This window comes from Stenella coeruleoalba (genome assembly GCF_951394435.1).
Source record: "Stenella coeruleoalba genome assembly, chromosome: 11".
Taxonomy (NCBI): Eukaryota; Metazoa; Chordata; class Mammalia; order Artiodactyla; family Delphinidae; genus Stenella; species Stenella coeruleoalba.
This window is the reverse complement of record NC_137157.1, coordinates 52,118,547-52,137,015: the sequence shown is the minus strand read 5'-3', so window position 1 is coordinate 52,137,015 and position 18,469 is coordinate 52,118,547. Positions and strand designations below refer to the sequence as shown.

The 18,469-nt window shown below is 40.3% G+C and overlaps 1 protein-coding gene across 3 annotated transcripts in view; it reads right to left on the bottom strand.

The window, feature by feature from the left end:
- KICS2 (KICSTOR subunit 2) overlaps nt 1-18,469 on the bottom strand; it is a gene marked incomplete at its 5' end in the record, with an annotated part of 77,383 nt that overhangs the window by 17,281 nt on the left and 41,633 nt on the right. Inside the window, one exon of one of the 3 annotated variants that reach the window (XM_079937955.1) lies at nt 9,090-9,324. The exons of 1 other annotated variant lie outside the window; for it this stretch is intronic. In XM_079937955.1, coding sequence (XP_079794081.1) covers nt 9,090-9,324 — 235 coding nt within the window. Of the gene's footprint in view, nt 1-7,930; nt 8,749-9,089; nt 9,325-18,469 lie in introns of those variants that run through there. One more of the 3 variants, XM_079937957.1, reaches the window with a different exon arrangement.

The following is an 18,469-nucleotide window of genomic DNA, read 5'->3' as shown; positions in this document are numbered from 1 at the left end:
ATTACAAGAGACAAGGAAGGACACGACATAATGATCAAGGGATCAATGCAACAAGAAGATATAACAGTTATAAATATATATGCATCCAACATAGGAGCACCTCAATACATAAGGCAACTGCTAACAGCTATAAAAGAGGAAATGGACAGTAACACAATAATAGTGGGGGACTTTAACACCTCACTTACACCAACGGACAGATCATCCAAACAGAAAATTAATAAGGGAAACACAAGCTGTAAATGACACAATAGACCAAACAGACTTAATTGATATTTAAAGGACATTCCATCCAAATATAGCAGACTACACTTTCTTCTCAAGTGCGCACGGAACATGCTCCAGGATAGATCACATCTTGGGTCACAAATCAAGCCTCAGTAAATTTAAGAAAATTGAAATCATATCAAGCATCTTTTCTGACCCCAATGCTATGAGATTAGAAATCAATTACAGGGAAAAAAACGTAAAAAACACAAACACATGGAAGCTAAATGATATGTTACTGAATAACAAAGAGATCACTGAAGAAATCAAAGACGAAATGAAAAAATACCTAGAGACAAATGACAATGAAAACATGACAATCCAAAACCTATGGGATGCAGCAAAAGCAGTTCTAAGAGGGAAGTTTATAGCAATACAATCCTACCTCGAGAAACAACAAACATCTGAAATAAACAATCTAACCTTACACCTAAAGGAACTGGACAAAGAAGAACAAACAAAACCCAAAGTTAGTAGAAGGAAAGAAATCATAAAGATCAGAGCAGGAATAAATGAAATAGAAACAAAGAAAACAATATCAAAGATCAATAAAACTAAAAGCTGGTTCTTTAAGAAGATAAACAAAATTGATAAACCATTAGCCAGACTCATCAAGAAAAAGAGGGAGAGGACTCAAATCAATAAAATTAGAAATGAAAATGGAGAAGTTACAACAGACACTGCAGAAATACAAAGCATCCTAAGAGACTACTAAAAGAAACTCTATGCCAATAAAATGGACAACCTGGAAGAAATGGACAAATTCTTAGAAAGGTATAACCTTCCAAGACTGAACCAGGAAGAAATAGAAAATATGAACAGACCAATCACAAGTAATGAAATTGAAACTGTGATTAAAAATGAAATTGAAACTGTGATTAAAAATCTTCCAACAAACAAAAGTCCAGGACCAGATGGCTTCACAGGTGAATTCTATCAAACATTTAGAGAAGAGCTAACACCCATCCTTCTCAAACTCTTCCAAAACATTGCAGAGGAAGGAACACTCCCAAACTCATTCTGTGAGGCCACCATCACCCTGATACCAAAACTAGACAAAGATACTACAGAAAAAGAAAATTACAGACCAATATCACTCATGAATATAGACGTAAAAATCCTCAACAAAATACTAGCAAACAGAATCCAACAACACATTAAAAGGATCATACACCATGATCAACTGGGATTTATCCCAAGGATGCAAGGATTCTTCAATATACGCAAATCAATCAATGTGATACACCATATTAACAAACTGAAGAATAAAAACCATATGATCATCTGAATAGATGCAGAAAAAGCTTTTGACAAAATTCAACACCGATTTATGATAAAAACTCTCCAGAAAGTGGGCATAGAGGGAACCTACCTCAACATAATAAAGGCCATATACGACAAACCCACAGTAAACATCATTCTCAATGGTGAAAAACTGAAAGCATTTCCTCTAAGATCAGGAACAAGACAAGGATGCCCACTCTTGCCACTATTATTCAACATAGTTTTGGAAGTCCTGGCCATGGCATTCAGAGAAGAAAAAGAAATAAAAGTAATGCAAATCGGAAAAGAAGAAGTAAAACTGTCACTGTTTGCAGATGACATGAAACTATATAGAGAGAATTCTAAAGATGCCACCAGAAAGCTACTCGAGCTAATCAATGAATTTTGTAAAGTTGCAGGATACAAAATTAATGCACAGAAATCTCTTGCATTCCTATATATTAATGATGAAAAATCTGAAAGAGAAATTAAGGAAACACTCCCATTTACCACTGCAACAAAAAGAATAAAATACCTAGGAATAAACCTACCTAGGGAGACAAAAGACCTGTATGCAGAAAACTATAAGACACTGATAAAAGAAATTAAAGATTATACAAACAGATGGAGAGATATACCATGTTCTTGGATTGGAAGAATCAATATTGTGAAAATGACTATACTACCCAAAGCAATCTACAGATCAATGCAATCCTTATCAACTTACCAATGGCATATTTTACAGCACTACAAGAAAAATTCTTAAAATTTGTATGGAGACACAAAAGACCCCAAATAGCTAAAGCGGTATTGAGGGAAAAAAAACAGAGCTGGAGGAATCAGACTCCCTAACTTCAGACTATACTACAAAGCTACAGTAATCAAGCCAATATGGTACTGGCACAAAAACAGAAATATAGATCAATGGAACAGGATAGAAAGCACAGAGATAAATCCATGCACCTATGGTCAACTAATCTATGACAAAGGAGGCAAGGATATACAATGGAGAAATGACAGTCTCTTCAATAAGTGGTGCTGGGAAACTGGACAGCTACATGTAAAAGAATGAAATTAGAACACTCCCTAACACCATACACAAAAATAAACTCAGGGCTTCCCTGGTGGCGCAGTGGTTGAGGGAACGCCTGCCGATGCAGGGGACACGGGTTCGTGCCCCGGTCTGGGAGGATCCCACATGCCGCGAAGCGGCTGGGCACATGAGCCATGGCCGCTGAGCCTGCGCGTCCGGAACCTGTGCTCCACAGTGGGGGAGGCCACGGCAGTGAGAGGCCCGCATACTGCAAAATAAATAAATAAATAAAAAATAAACTCAAAATGGATCTGAGAACTAAATGTAAGACCGGACACTATAAAACTCTTAGAGGAAAACATAGGAAAAACACTCTTTGACATAAATCACAGCAAGATCTGCTTTGATCCACCTCCTAGAGTAATGGAAATAAAAACAAAAATAACAAATGGGACCTAATGAAACTTAAAAGCTTCTGCAAAGCAAAGGAAACTACAAACAAGATGAAAAGACAACCCTCAGAATGGGAGAAAATATTTGCAAATGAATCAATGGACAAAGGATTAATCTCCAAAATATATAAACAGCTCACGCAGCTCAATATGAAAAAAACAAACAACCCAATCCAAAAATGGGCAGAAGACCTAAATAGACATTTCTCCAAAGAAGACATACAGATGGGCAAGAAGCACATGAAAAGCTGCTCAACATCACTAATTATTAGAGAAATGCAAATCAAAACTACCGTGAGGTATCACCTCACACCAGTTAGAATGGGCATCATCAGTAAATCTACAAACAACAAATGCTGGAGAGGGTGTGGAGAAAAGGGAACCCTCTTGCACTGCTGGTGGGAATGTAAACTGATACAGCCACTATGGAGAACAGTATGGAGGTTCCTTAAAAAACTGAAAATAGAATTACCATATGACCCAGCAATCCCACTACTGGGCATATACCCAGAGAAAACCATAATTCAAAAACATACACGCACCCCAATGTTCATTGCAGCACTACTTACAATAGCCAGGACATGGAAGCAACCTAAATGCCCATCGACAGACAAATGGATAAAGAAGATGTGGTACATATATATGATGGAATATTACTCAGCCATAAAAAGGAACAAAATTGGGTCATTTGTAGAGATGTGGACGGATCTAGAGACTGTCATACAGAGTGAAGTAAGTCAGAAAGAGAAAAACAAATATCGTATATTAACGCATATATGTGGAACCTAGAAAAATGGTACAGATGAACCGGTTTGCAGGGCAGAAATTGAGTCACAGATGTAGAGAACAAACGTATGGACACCAAGGGAGGAAGGTGGCGGGGGGTGGTGTGATGAATTGGGAGATTGGGATTGACATATATACACAATATGTATAAAATGGATAACTAATAAGAACCTGCTATATAAAAAAACAAATAAAATTCAAAAAAAATTTCCTTATTCATGCACCAATATTCCCCCAGCCCACTTCAATGAGGATTCAGATCTAATTCAGGGGATGATTAACCTTGCAAGTGACATCAACCTGGATCTAAAAAGTCCTCCTTCCACATAAAGATATTTAAAACAAAAGAGAACACCCAATTATGAAACACTGTTGTTATTCCTGGTAAACCAGAAAATGTTATTTCTACTTTGGAGTTGCGTTTTCCTTTCAAGCTGTATGAGAAAATGGAAAACACAGACTACTGGGATCCCAGGGGAACAAAGGGACTCTTAGTGCTCTTAACAAGGTTGACAGTACAGTCTTTGTCATAATAAGCACCATATTGTGAATTATTAAGAATAGGAAGTGGGACTTCTCTGGTTGCACAGTGGTTAAGAATACACCTGCTAATGCAGGGAACATGGGTTTGATCCCTGGTCCAGGAAGATCCCACATGCCGCGGACCAACTAAGCCCGTGTGCCACAGCTACTGAGCCTGCGCTCTAGAGCCCGCGGGCCACAACTACTGAAGCCCACGCGCCTAGAGCCCATACTCCGCAACAAGAGAAGCCACTGCAATGAGAAGCCCGCACACCGCATCGAAGAATAGCCCCAGCTCGCCGCAACTAGAGAAAGCCCAAGCGCAGCAATGAAGACCCAAAGCAGCCAAAAATAAAGAAAGAAAAGAAAATAGAAAAAAAAAACAAAAACAGTAGGAAGCAATTATAAATAACTGCTGCTGTAACTCATGTTGTAACTCAGGGGTTCCAAAGGAAATCAGCCAAAAAGTAAGGCCACATACATTCTTTTCAACAACCAAAAAGGTTCAAATGGCATAGACATTATTTCTTTACTTCTGTATTAATACATGATCAACTATGCTTCTAATAATTATGGGGCCAGTTTCATAGATGTTTTCTTAAGCAATTCTGTACCCCACCAAAGGTCAGAGGTAAAACATTAGGAGAACAAAAAGAAACAGGGCAGGTTTAAAACAGTAATTCTTAGGAATATATAAAACTCTCAGAGATGAATGACATTTAAAATTTTCTGTTGATATTCATAGAATGCTTTAATGAATGAGTTACTATTCTAAACATACCAATTAGGAGTATAAATTACTTATCAAGGCATTTGTAAAATGTCCTCTTAATGAATGAAACATTTCACAATTCATTGACCAGTTTGTATTTCAAGAAATGAATCTTATATCCCTTACCACTATGGCAACCACCTTGTCCCAGTTTACCCATGACTTTCCAGGTTTTAGTACTGAAAGTCTAGCTTCTCAGGAAACCCTTAGTCCCATGTCCTGAAAACCCCCTCAACTCCGGGCAAACCTATAGGGTTGGTCACCCTACTACTACTGATTTCACAGGCAAATTGCTGATACTGAAAAAGTGTTTTCTCCAATATACTGCCCAGATTGACTAGCATTCACATCATTTCTCCTACTAATAGCAGCAAAAACCATATGAAGGTGGATTGACCCTGACACCAACATCCCATACAGGACTGTATCCAGGAAGGTTTGCTTTTCCTCTCCACCCATATTAAGTCTAGCTTTGCAGATTTTGTAAAGTGATGGTATGAAATAAATGGACCTCTGCGCCCAGGTCTAAGACAAAATCTCTTAGGTTACGAAGGTAGCAAGAGTACCAAGTAAAATTTAAAAGCTCTGGGAGTCTGAAAGACTTGGTTCCAAATCCCAGCTTCCAAATTTACAAGCTGCGTGATGTGCACGGGACTTAACCTTAGCCACTTGGAGCCTTAGTTGTTGTTTTAACATGAAACTAAAAAGACACAATGAAATAACATTTGGTATGTAACACACCTGGAGCAAAGCACGTAATCAATACTGCTAATCCCTTCCCCTTCCGTTTATAACTGATAAAAGAAGCTCTCAATACTACAGAGTTGGGCTTCTGCAACTCTGTGGTAAATTGGGAGCTTCAAGTACTGTAAAAAGAATAGCTAGCTATTTGATAGATAGCTAGGTGACCTTAACTGTGTACTCACTTCTGCTGTTAAACAAGGTGAACTTGGTGAAAATTTTAACTCTGAGTGAAAAAGGGATACCTTCCTTCATTAGATTACCCTTACCTGGGGGTGTGGAAACACCATATAAATATAAAGAATACCTTTTAAAGCTTATCAATAAACATCCATTACTACTATGTGAAACCAAGTTACCTGACACTTTAAGGAAGGGAGAGACCACCAACGCATTTGTTTTAAACATGTCTCTCTTCTCAAAGCTCTCAGGAGCACAAGCCTACTTGGTGACTACCCTGGTTAGGAACATCCAATGGGGAGTGGCCTTCCTTCATGCTGGGAAATAAGGAATCAGAGACACCAGACTTCTTGTCTCAGCTTTTTGAATTTACAAAATATGATTATTTTGAATTGTTTCCATGGAAGTCTCGTTTTATGAATGCTCATTATTTTTCAAGATTTCAACAGTCTATCTCACATCATGAAATTTCAAGCAATGAGTATATTAAAGTTTTGCACTTCTAATTGAATATTTTATTCCACAACTTCTTGCTAATGATACTCTTTAAACATCAGTTCTCAAGTTAAGTCATTTTCTACCATGGTATCTTCCAGCCACCAGATGTTGAGGAAACTCTCCAGCAATGAAACAAAGGGGAGAAAAGTATGACCTTCTAAAGTCCTCTGCAGGTATTGAGTCAGCATACTTTAATCACTGATCTTTCCCCAAATAGATATATTCTCCCCTCAAAGTAAACAGAGGGCTCCAAGATAAGGGTTGACCCCAAAGTTTTTCAGCTGAGCCAAGACAGGAACAGAAGGCTCCCTGTCAGGTCTGTTCTTTGTCTAAAGTCCCACACTTGCATCTATAATCAGGATTCACTGCCAAGGTCTCCAATAAACACCAGTCACAAAAGTGAAGTCAAAAAGACTCACTTTTTAAAACCGTGCTTTCTACATGTTTAAAAAATACACATAAACTTTTTGTTTTGCTTTTTTAAAGAAAACCATATAAATGTTCTAAATAGCAAAGTAGTTGACGAACATGGGACTGTTTTAAGTAGCAACATAAAAATTTTCCCAAGTTTTTAAGAAAATGGAGAGTCAACTCAATAATCATGAAGTCATATTGTAAGCACGTTGATATCACAAACATTCCAGTATCAAAAAACGGTAAGGTAATTGCAAAGCTAAAAATTTACATCTGGAACCTACATTTACTGTACACGAGAGTAAGCTATGTGACATTAAACATGCCATTTTCAGAACATTTACACCGAAGTGACAGATCAGCTGGGAGCCTAAACAGCGCCTGAGCATGTTTCACAGTGTAAATTGCTCTGTGGATCAATTTCAAAGCACAGCCCTCAGGCTCACCCATGCAAGCTGGGGTCTGTGCAGAACTAATCGCTTTACATACTAAGAGCCACTTCAGAGAACCCAAGTCAGAGACAGTGATGGGCTTGTGCATGTTCTTAGGCACGGCCAGGCACCTAAAACCAGGCACATACAACTTAAACTAGAGTAGATTTCTTAACTGAGGTCTATACATAGGCTTTAGGAAATCCAAGTGAACCCTTTCAGATTACATGCAAAATTGTATTACATATATATTTTTCTGGGGAGTGAGGCCACAGGTTATCAAATCCTCATAGGTTAACTAAAAGAAAAAAACATAAAAACATGGCACTGGGATCAATCACCATTCTTCATGAGGCGGGGGAATCTAAAAACACTAAAACTGCAAGAAAATTACCCACCTTCAATTTTACAGGCAGAATCCTCCCCATTTTCATATATACATAATAATATGTAAATTATTTAATATATAACTGTAAATTATACTACATCTACAATTTTTATAAATCATTTGGACACAAACACAATCTGACAGTTCAAAGGTAGGTATTCTGGTAGAGGCTCTGTCACCTACCCGCACAACTGCATGCACACAATTTGCCAATCTGTAGAAAGGGGATTTATAACACTGCAAGAGCAACTGTAAATTTCTGAGAAGTGCCACTGTAAGAAAGGGAGGAAAAATTACACAAGGTGAAACTACCTGACTAGTTGTTGCCAATAAGTCAACACACTAAATAACAAGTTATTGTTTGAAAAGCTAAAGCACAGTTAAGATCTCAGAAAGCCCTGCCTCTTGAGTGTTTACTGAAAGCAAGATGTACATGGTCACCTTCAGGCAATATAAGGAAACTGGGGGGGGGGAGAAACTCAAACTGGAATCTGCACTCAATTGTACACTTCTATTTTATACTGTTATGTGTCCTTCATTCATACCAGACCCTGTGCCTCTGATATTAAAGGGTCTAAAATACGCCAAAGTTACTAAAACAACTCTAAAAGCTCTGGGATTCATAATATTGGTAATTTTAAGTAGTAATACTTCGTATGTATAGCCCTTGGCTTTCACATATATTATTTCCTTCTGATTTACTCATACTAATTGTTTCTACTAGTGAAAATCAGCTTAATCAGCTCCTGCATCTTATTTTCAGGGGCAAGATTTATCATGGGATGATAAGAGTGTTTACCATTTTCCCTGTAAGGCCCCTCTTGTTAGTGTTAGGCATATTTCTTGCCTTTCCTGTCCAGCATTCATTTTTCTCTTCATTCATTAGATATTTATTGTGGGTCTACGAAGAGGGGGTAGGACTCCATCTGTAACTCTCCGGGGCCTTAAGAAGCCAGACAATAGTGTTCATGAATTCTAACTAGGTTGTATTGCCAAGTTTTGCTCCTCTCGCCGCAGTGTCACTGGTTAGAGAGCGAGGACATAGAGTTTAACTTCTCATTTATGGCACCAATCCATGCATGAGCAAAATGGATACTGCCATCGGTTTGAAGCACAGCCCTGCTAACAACACCCACCCGGACGGCCAATCTATCTGCCGCGGAGGCCGGTGGGCGGGGTTTGTGGAAGCCGAGGGAAGGACGGGATCGGTGGGAGGAGACCTGGGAGTGCGGAGTTGAGCCTGCGGCTAAGAGTGACAGAGACAGGGAACCCAAGCCATTGCCGATGGGGGAATATACTCCCTTTCCTTCCTCAAGGGGCACGGGGGGCGGGGCGGAGGTACCTAGTTTCTGCCCCAGGTAGGTGAGGCTGTGATAGACCTTCTCTGCCGCGGCCAGGTGGGCCAAGGCCGCCAGCAGCGACAGCCAGCTGCCCCCCGCGCTCTTGTTGGCCTCTCGTTCCTTCTCCACATTGTCCTTGGCCTTGTCGTAAGAGAAGATACCCAGGTGAGAGAAGAACGTCTCCAGCACCGCCTGTTCCACCGGGACCGGGGCTGCCAGCGGGATAGACTCCCCCATGCGAGCTGCGCTCCAGCTCCACCCACGTGGCTCGCCTCTCCCTCGCACTTCCGGGTTCTCAGGGAACGGGCGCACGAGCGTGCGTGCGCGTGACCGCCGCAAGCGGCGGGCTCGTGAGCGCGCGGCCGCCTGGACCGCGCCTGGGCCTTAGAGGGGACGCGGTTAAGGGTCAAGGCGGGAGACGGATGGCCGCTCCTTAGCTCCTGAGCGACTCCGGCGCTTCGGTTCCCGCAGCTCTGACTATTCGGACCCTCAGGGCAGAGCGCGAGGCGGCCCGCTCGCTGCTCCGTGGAGCTGACGGCGTTCTGAGGTGAGCTGAGAGGCCCCTCCCTGTTAGACTGCGTCAGTGCTGGAGACGTCACGTTTCCGTGACGTCAGTAGTTCTTGTCCTAACATCTGGCCGGGGCTCGGCTGGGGCCTGAGGCGCGCGGCGAGGTGAGCCTTGGGCCTGGAACTGTGCTGGCTCTCACAACAAGGAGTCTGTGGTCCTCATTGCTTTTAAACCAAATCCAGTAAGTGGTTTATAGAGTAGAAGCCTCAGGTGGGTAAAGGTTTATCTCTCACCCCCATGTCTGATGTTCACCCGTGGTGGGTTAATTCACGCCTCTGTCAGGTTCTAGTCATCTCGGGTTCGTGCTAACGAAAGGGCTTCCGACCAGAGCTGCTCCTAGGCTTGGCCGTACTACCCACACTATATTAGGCTTCCTTAAAACGTTATCAGAATGAAGGCTACGTTAATGCAAGTTCTGCTAAAGAATCTGAATTGATGTACTTTGTCATTCGGATTAATTACAAATCCTCAAACATTTAAGAAACACCATAAACCCAGCTCATAGGTATGTCCACTGCTTGAAACACTACCCCACTGCTCACTTAGTTTTTACCTTTCTCTTTGTTATTTTTATTTTATACACTTTAGTCATAATGTATTTAAACACGTATATTTTCATCTGTCTTTCCCCTACTAAGTGAACTCCCTAAAGCACAATCTAGGTTTCATTCACCTTTATAATTTTTTCATCATGGATGGCACAATGATTTTTGTTAGACAAATGAGGGAATTGCCTGTTTTCATTTTTTTGTCAAACAAGATCGGTTCTGCCATCGTTACCTTTTAATGCAAATCCCATAATTTGATTTTAATGAATATATAGTATACCTGTTGCTTGCTCTCAAGAATATAATTGGGTAAGATCAACTTTGTTAACTGTGAAATTTTATATGTAAAGGTGAAATTTTATATGTTATAAAGGTGACAAAGGAGGCAGCAATGGTATCTCTTTGGGAGAATCAGGGAGGCTTCCTGGAAGAGAATGTGGTGGTCCTTAGTGAATGAGTAGATGTAAGTAATCAGAAAAGTGCAGTACTAGCACCAAAACCGACAGACAGTGAAAGAGGATTATAAAGACTGTAAACATACTCCAGTAATATAAGAATTCCTTAGACAGTAAAGGTGGCATCATAAATCAGTGGGGAAAGGAAAACTTATTCAATTTATAAGTGAAGGAGACATGATTATGGGGGAAGAAAGACTTTTGCCCTGTATCCTGCAACAAAAAATAATTACATGTGTAAAAAACAAAACATAGGGCTTCCCTGGTGGCACAGTGGTTGAGAGTCCGCCTGCCGATGCAGGGGACACGGGTTCGTGCCCCAGTCTGGGAAGATCCCACATGCCGTGGAGCGGCTGGGCCCGTGAGCCACGGCCACTGAGCCTGCGCGTCCGGAGCCTGTTGTCCGCAACGGGAGAGGCCACAACAGTGAGAGGCCCGCGTACTGCAAAAAAAAAAAAAAAAAACACATAAAACTGACACAGCCATGTAAAGCAACTATACTCCACTTAAAAAAAAAGAGAATAGAGAAGAAAACAAAAGTCTAACAAAGTAAATTACTGTGTAAACTCAAAGTCAAAAACAAAAAAATGTAAACAAACTAGAAAGAAATACAAGTGAAAATTTAATTGATCTAGAAATAGAGAAGAACCTAATTACAAAAGAATTGGAAGAAATTACAAAGGAAGAGATTGGCTTGACTGTAAAAATTTCAAAAAAACACAATACCAACCTGGGGGGAAAATATTTGTAATGTATGTCAGATAAAGGTTTGATGTGCTTAACATGTCAAGACCTAGTAATCATAGAAATGCAGATTAAACTATTGTATTTTTCACCTATCAGATTAAAAAAAATTGTTTTTAAGTGCTGGTAAACATACAGTGACTCTGTTCTTATACACTGCAGATGGGCGTGTAATTTGGTATGACCTTCCTGGAAAACATTTGGCCATGTATATTAAGGTTAAATGAGAGTATATGCACAGTGTCTAAAGTAGATGCTTAATAAATATTAGTAATACTTATTATTGTTACTATTATTGTTATTTTTGTCATTAGCATCATCATACCTTTTAATCAGCAGAGCACCTAGAGTAATACCTTGAATTTATCATCTTTAATAATAGCCAGTTATTTTACCAGCAAAACAAGTTTATTTGGGAATAGCCAGAGGAATTGCAATTCAGGTTATGGGAACTGTGGTGGACCACAGGCAAATCCAGAGAACATGGAAGGGGAGCTTGCTTTTATAGGGAAAAGGGGGGCCTTGGTAGGGGCTATCATAACTAAAGAGTTCACCGGAGGAAGCTGGCAGTCCAAAGTATAGAGGCTTCTCATTGGCCAGGGTGCTACAGTCTCTGATTGGCTGGGCTGTGGTTGGCCAGAAAGATGGTTTTCTTCTTCCTTCTGGATAGTAAAGTAGGCAGTACCTTCCTGTGGGAGAGATGTAGGGGTATGTCTCTTCCAATTTGGAGTAATTGATGATGCACAGCTGTGACAGCTCTCCCTACAGGTGTGTCCTGACTCCAATTTTAGCTGATGTTGTTTAATTCCACAGACTTAATGGATGTTTGTTAAATATTTGATTGGCTGATTCTCCTTGTCTCATAGGAATTTTATAGGAAAAAGATACTGAGTTCATTACATGATAAGCTGTTAAAAGGTTGATGTTACAAAGATAGAAGTTACCTTAAATGGTTATCTGGTTCAAAAAAAAAAGGTCATCTGGTTCAGCCCATTAGCAGGACATTTTGGACAGTAGCAGTAAATGTTTGCCATTGATGATATGTTGGCTGCATATCAAATAACCCCAAAACTTAGTGACTTAAAACAATAAAAGTCATATATTCCCTCTCACAATTTCTGTGAGTCAGGAATTCAAGAGTGGCTCAACTGGGCATTTCTGTTTCAGTGTTTCATAAGGTTGCAGTCAGATGTTGGCTAGGGCTGTGGTCATCTGAAGACTTGTTTGAAGCTGGAGAGTCTGCTTTCAAGGTGGCTCTCTTACATGTCCAGTGGATTGGCACAGGCTGTTGGCCACATGGGCCTCTCCATGGGATGGCTTGAGTGTCCTCCTCACAGCATGGCTACTGGCTTATCATGGAGCATGTGATCAATCTGATCTACCGGAGCCGAAGCTGCAATGCTTTTTACGACATAGCCTTGGAAGTCACACATCACCTCAGCCATATTCAGGACCATCCTTGATTGACTTAGGAAGTAAGGTTCAATGGAGGCTACCCTGGAAGCTAACTACCACAGAAGATGATGACATATCCAGCATGGAGTATTATCTGTCTTCTTAAAAATATCTAAGGATGGAAGCTCTTAACTGCTCCATTAGTAATATTGCTCAAGAAGTTGTTTCTTAATATCAGCCCTAATCCCTCCTGTTAAGTCTAGAAAAGACCATTGATTTGATACTGCTCTTTACAGAGTCTTTGAAAATATCCCTAGTGACAATGCCAGTGACAAAACCATTTTAGTGATAACAACCCATTTGGGAGGCAAAATGATATTAAAAACAGGCAAGGCATTTATTCAAGCATCCATTTTTTTCATTCATTTGATAAACAGTTGACTAAATTTTGTGTGGTTGAAATACACATAAAACAAAATATACCAAAAATAATTTTACAATTTAATGATTATTCCAGTTAATTCCTACTCCAGTTTTTAAGTATTTGGGCTTACTTCCTTTTTGCTGATCTGTTTTCTTCACATTATACTAACATCATAATAAAACTGTCATTGATTTAGCGCTTACTATATGCCAGGTGCTTTACATATCACTAATCTTTCAACTCATCTTCAAGGCAGGTGTAGCTATCACCATTTGATTATGGAGAAGTTAAGTAATTTGTTCAAAGTACGTACAGCCATTAACTCGCAGGGTGAGATGCAAACCAAGATCTGTGTCTCTTTTCTCCACAAACTTGGCTGCTGTTAGTGAGTTATCCCCATATACATATGTCTCCTACCATATACATATGCCTCCCATCTAAGAGGTAAGAGACTTCTACATTGTTATTTAGGCATTTTCAAATTGTTTCTGCAGTTATCTCCCTTTTTATATGGACAGTATGGTTGAAAAGTATGATTTTGGTGAGAAGTCTCTTTTAGCTTACGAAGAGGAACCAGATATATGATATGGAACAACCTCTTTCATTTTCTCTTTGGATTATTTACTAAAAGATACCATACAGTTAGCAATACATTGTGTAGCTCTTTAGCACCTTTCAACTAAATTACTTTCCCTGTTGTATATTTTAAAAGTCTGACCACCACCACCAACAACAACCCTTTTTTGTACACTTAATTAACTCTTTGCATTTTGTTTTTCTACACATGTAAATAAAATGTGATTTTGAAATCACAAGTAGGAGATTATACAGGGTAGTGAGTTGAGGAACGAATCCAAACTTAGAGAAAGAATATTTTAGGTCTGTTCTCTACATAACCATTGTCTAATATTGGTATAGAGCTGCATTGTCCAATATGGTAGCCACTAGCAATATGTGGCTATTTACATTTGAATGAATTGGAACTAAATAAAATTTAAAACTTGGCTTTTCATTTGCTCTACTACATTTCCAGTGCCTAGCGGCCACCTGTGCCTAATGGCTACCATATTGGGCAGCACAGACACTGACCGTGCGGCATACAGAATCTTAGTTCCCTGACCAGGGGTCGAACCCATGCCCCCTGCATTGGGGGCGTGGGGTGTTAACCACTGGACTGCCACGGAAGTCCCTGAAATTTCTGTCATTACATAAAGTTCTATTGGACATGCCGGAAAGAAACAATGTCATAAGAAAGAATTTCACAGATTAAAACACAGATTAAAAAAATAATAAGCCAGGGGCTTCCCTGGTGGTCCAGCAGTTAAAACTCCAAGCTCCCAATGCGGGGGGCCCAGGTTCGATCCCTGGTCAGCGAACTAGATCCTGCATGCCGCAACTAAGGATCCCGCATGCCGCAACTAAAGATCCCACACACTGCAACGAAGATCCCGCACACAGCAACAAAGATCCCTCATGCTGCAGCTAAGACCCAGTGCAGCCAAATAAATAAATAAATATTTTTAAAAATAAGCCAAAAGGAACAGCAAGTTCTGTTATTATTTTAATCCTATTTCATACGTTCTTCTTGACAATATCCATATTTATGTTTTCCCTTTAAAATGTTACATGAACACGTATATACATATATATATATATAAATACAAAATAATTATAGCTAAATTTATTGAGTGTTTAATAAATTCCAGGAACTGTGCTAACTGCCTTCTATGAATTAACTCATTTAATGCTTAGAACAATGTTATATTCATTATGGAAAATTTGGAAAATATTTTTAAAAAGAGAGAAAACCAACCTTAATCCCCAAACCCAGTGATAATCACTGTTGACATTTCTGGTGGACGCTGCGGTGTGCTGCCCGGATCTCAAGATACAGCTGCCAAGAATGTTGGCTGCTGATGACTCACAGTTGAATTCTTCTCCAAAATTGCCTCTGTGAAGGAAACTGCCTCACGCTAGGTTATATCCCCTCCCTGGGGACAGTCCAAATCCCACGACTGGTCACTTGTGGAGGTACAAGGCACAGTCCCTCAGTTGGGACAGTCTGGGACTTCAGCTTCAGAACTTCCAATGGAACCAATTAAAGCCTCTGTGGCATCTGCCCTGCAGTTCACCTTCTCCCTCTGCCCAGTCCTGCCCCCACAACAGGTGCTGCTCCTCAGAGCACTCTCCACTAAACCAGCTGCAAGCAAATCTCTGCCTCAAAGTCTGTTTCCTGGAAAACTCAACCTAAGTCAACATTTTCAGAGTATAAGTTCCAGTTTTTTCTTTTTGCATATATATATTTAACTTCTAAAAATCTATCTAGGGCTTCCCTGGTGGCGCAGTGGTTAAGAATCTGCCTGCCAATGCAGGGGACACAGGTTCAAGCCCTGGTCCGGGAAGATCCCACGTGCCACGGAGCAACTAAGGCCATGTGCCACAACTACTGAGCCTGCGCTCTAGAGCCCACGAGCCACAACTACTGAGCCTGCATGCCACAACTACTGAAGCCCGCGTGCCTAGAGCCCACGCACCGCAATGAAGAGTAGCCCCCACCCGCCGCAACTAGAGAAAGCCCGCGCGCAGCAAGGAAGACCCAACCCAGCCATAAATAAATAAATGAATAAATAAATAAATTTATTTTTAAAAATCTATCTAAACTTAGGTCACCCCAACAAATTTGATGTTTTCTCATCTATTGTTTTATATGTTAATTTTTTAGTTGATAATGCTTTATGAATAATTTTGCATGATGCCACTAAGTATTTTTCTGTACCACAATTTTTAACAGCTACCTGGGATTCATATGGCACGTTACACTTAGTCAGTCTCGCATTCTTGAATATTTTGGTGTTTCCTGGTTTTCACTGTGGCAAACCTTAAAACTTGGCAGACCAACACTCATTGCCAACTTCCCTCTCACTTGCCTGCTTCTGGGGTGGGAAAACCAAATATTCCCATGTATTTTGTTTTCCTAGCCTTGCTTACACCTGGGAGTGGTGTTTCAGCCTTCGAGAAGTAAGCTGAAGATTTCTGAGGTTGAGGGGGAAGTTCCAGGAAACCTTATGCCTTCCAAATAAAATGGCACAGCCAGAACTGGTATCATCTCTTCTCTGTTCTCTCTACTTTGTAAAGAATAGGATGTCTGGAGCTGTGGTAGCCATCTTTCATCCGTGAACGAAAAGTTGAGAGAATGAACGACTTTTAGCCTTGAGATCGCTGAACATTTAAACCAGTGCCAGCAACTGCCTATCTCTGGATTTCTTGTTATGATGAGGAAAAAACTATTTTTTTAACCTACTTATGTTTGGGTTTTCTGTTACTTACAGCTGAAATCATTTATAAATGTCACTATCCCTGATACTCATGATTAAAGGTAATGCAGTGATAAACACTTGAATGTAGGCCCTTGAATAGCAACAACTTAACATAAAAGTCAGGGAAGAAGAGAATTAGGATCTTTCATTTCCAGTGTTTCTTCTTCTTGACCTAATGCAGCTCTGTTAACCATCCCGTTTTCCTTTTCTTGTGGGGACCATAAAAATAATGCACATTAAGGCTTCCTAAAGTCTTCCAAAAGGCAGTAGTTAGAAAAGGAAATAGACCTTCTATAAATCAGAATCGTCTCTCTTCAAATAGGATATTTTAGCAAACGTAGCATGCCTTGGAGTTCATACCCACTAATACAGAATCAGCAAGGATTTTTTGGAGCAAGTACTGTGTGAACTGGGTTGTATTTTAGACTAAGTCATGCATTAACTCTCTATGTATTCTACTGGAAATCGTTAAGGTCTCTAGGGTTGGGATATTTTATCCCCTCAGGATAAACAGAGAGAATCAAAGAAGATGAACTGAACTACTCTTTGAAGTAAAAGGAGCAGCGCTAAATTACAAAACAGATGTGAAAATTGTGTTTGATTTCAGCTTTCTAGTGGCAGGTACTTGACAGTGGAAAACCTGAATCTGGTGAGTCTACCTCCATGACTCCCATACCCAGTCTTGAGGCTCCTTCTAATTTGGCAGCCCCAGAAACCTTAGGTTGGCTTATTCTGGTTCAAAGTAAAGCATGGAGGTACCTTTCGATGTCACAGGGAATCAGAGTAGCTAAGACCTGAAGTGTCCAAGATAGGGATGCTCTGGCTTATTCCCACTGGTGTCTTTAGGATGGAAGATGGCTCCAGATCTGGCCAGACTGCCAGCAAGTTGCTCCAGACTAGACTTCCATTCGTGAGCATGGACTAAAACTGGACTGGCAGAAGCAACAGAGTGAAAAAGCAACCCAAGGAAATCACGTGTCTGATAAGGGGATAATATTCAGAATATATAAGGAACTCTTACAATTCAACAACAACAACAAATAGAATCCAATTTAAAAATGGGCAAAGAAGACATACAAATGGCCAAAAAGCATATAAAAAGATGCTCAGCATCACTAATGATTAGGAAAATGCAAATCAAGACCACAGTGACATATCACTCATGCTCATTAGAATGGCTACCATCAAAAAAACAAAACAGAAAATCACAATTGTTGGCGAGGATGTGGAGAAATTGGAACTCTTGTCCCCTGTTGGTAAGAACATAAAATGGTGCAGCCCCTATGGAAAACAGTGTGGTGGTTCCTCAAAAAACTAAGAACAGAAATACCGTATGATCCAGTAATCCCTCTTCTAGGTATATATCCAAAAGAAAGGATCTCAAAGAGATATTTACACACCCATTTTCAGCCCATTATTTGCTGACCCCTGCAAATAATATTATTCATGGCACATTTTGCATTTTTGTATTCTTTTGGTGTATTTGATTCAAGCAATGGGAACCATTCACATCATTTTAAGCAAGAAGGATTTAATTCAGGGAATCAGGAGCTTACAAAGTTATTGGAAAGGGTGAAGGGATAAAGTGGGGCCTCCAGGAATGATTACTAGGACAAGACTGCTGGGCTGGTTTACCAGGGTGGCTGCTACCTCTGCAATAATCAGAGAGACGGGGAATCAGGGGACTCCATTGGAACTGTTGAGTTCAAAGACATACCACTGTAGCTGTTAATCCAAGGATCAGGAAGCCACTGCTGCTCCTGTGACTACCTCTCAACGCCTGTGAAGTTAGTACCTAGACACTGAAATAATGTAGCAGAAAAGCCCAACGTGTTCACAGCTGAGTTCGCCAGCAGAAACAAAGCAGGTGGCTTCAGCCTGTGATCCACCTTCTAATTGGCAGGAGCAGAACCCTAACTGCAGGGAGATGG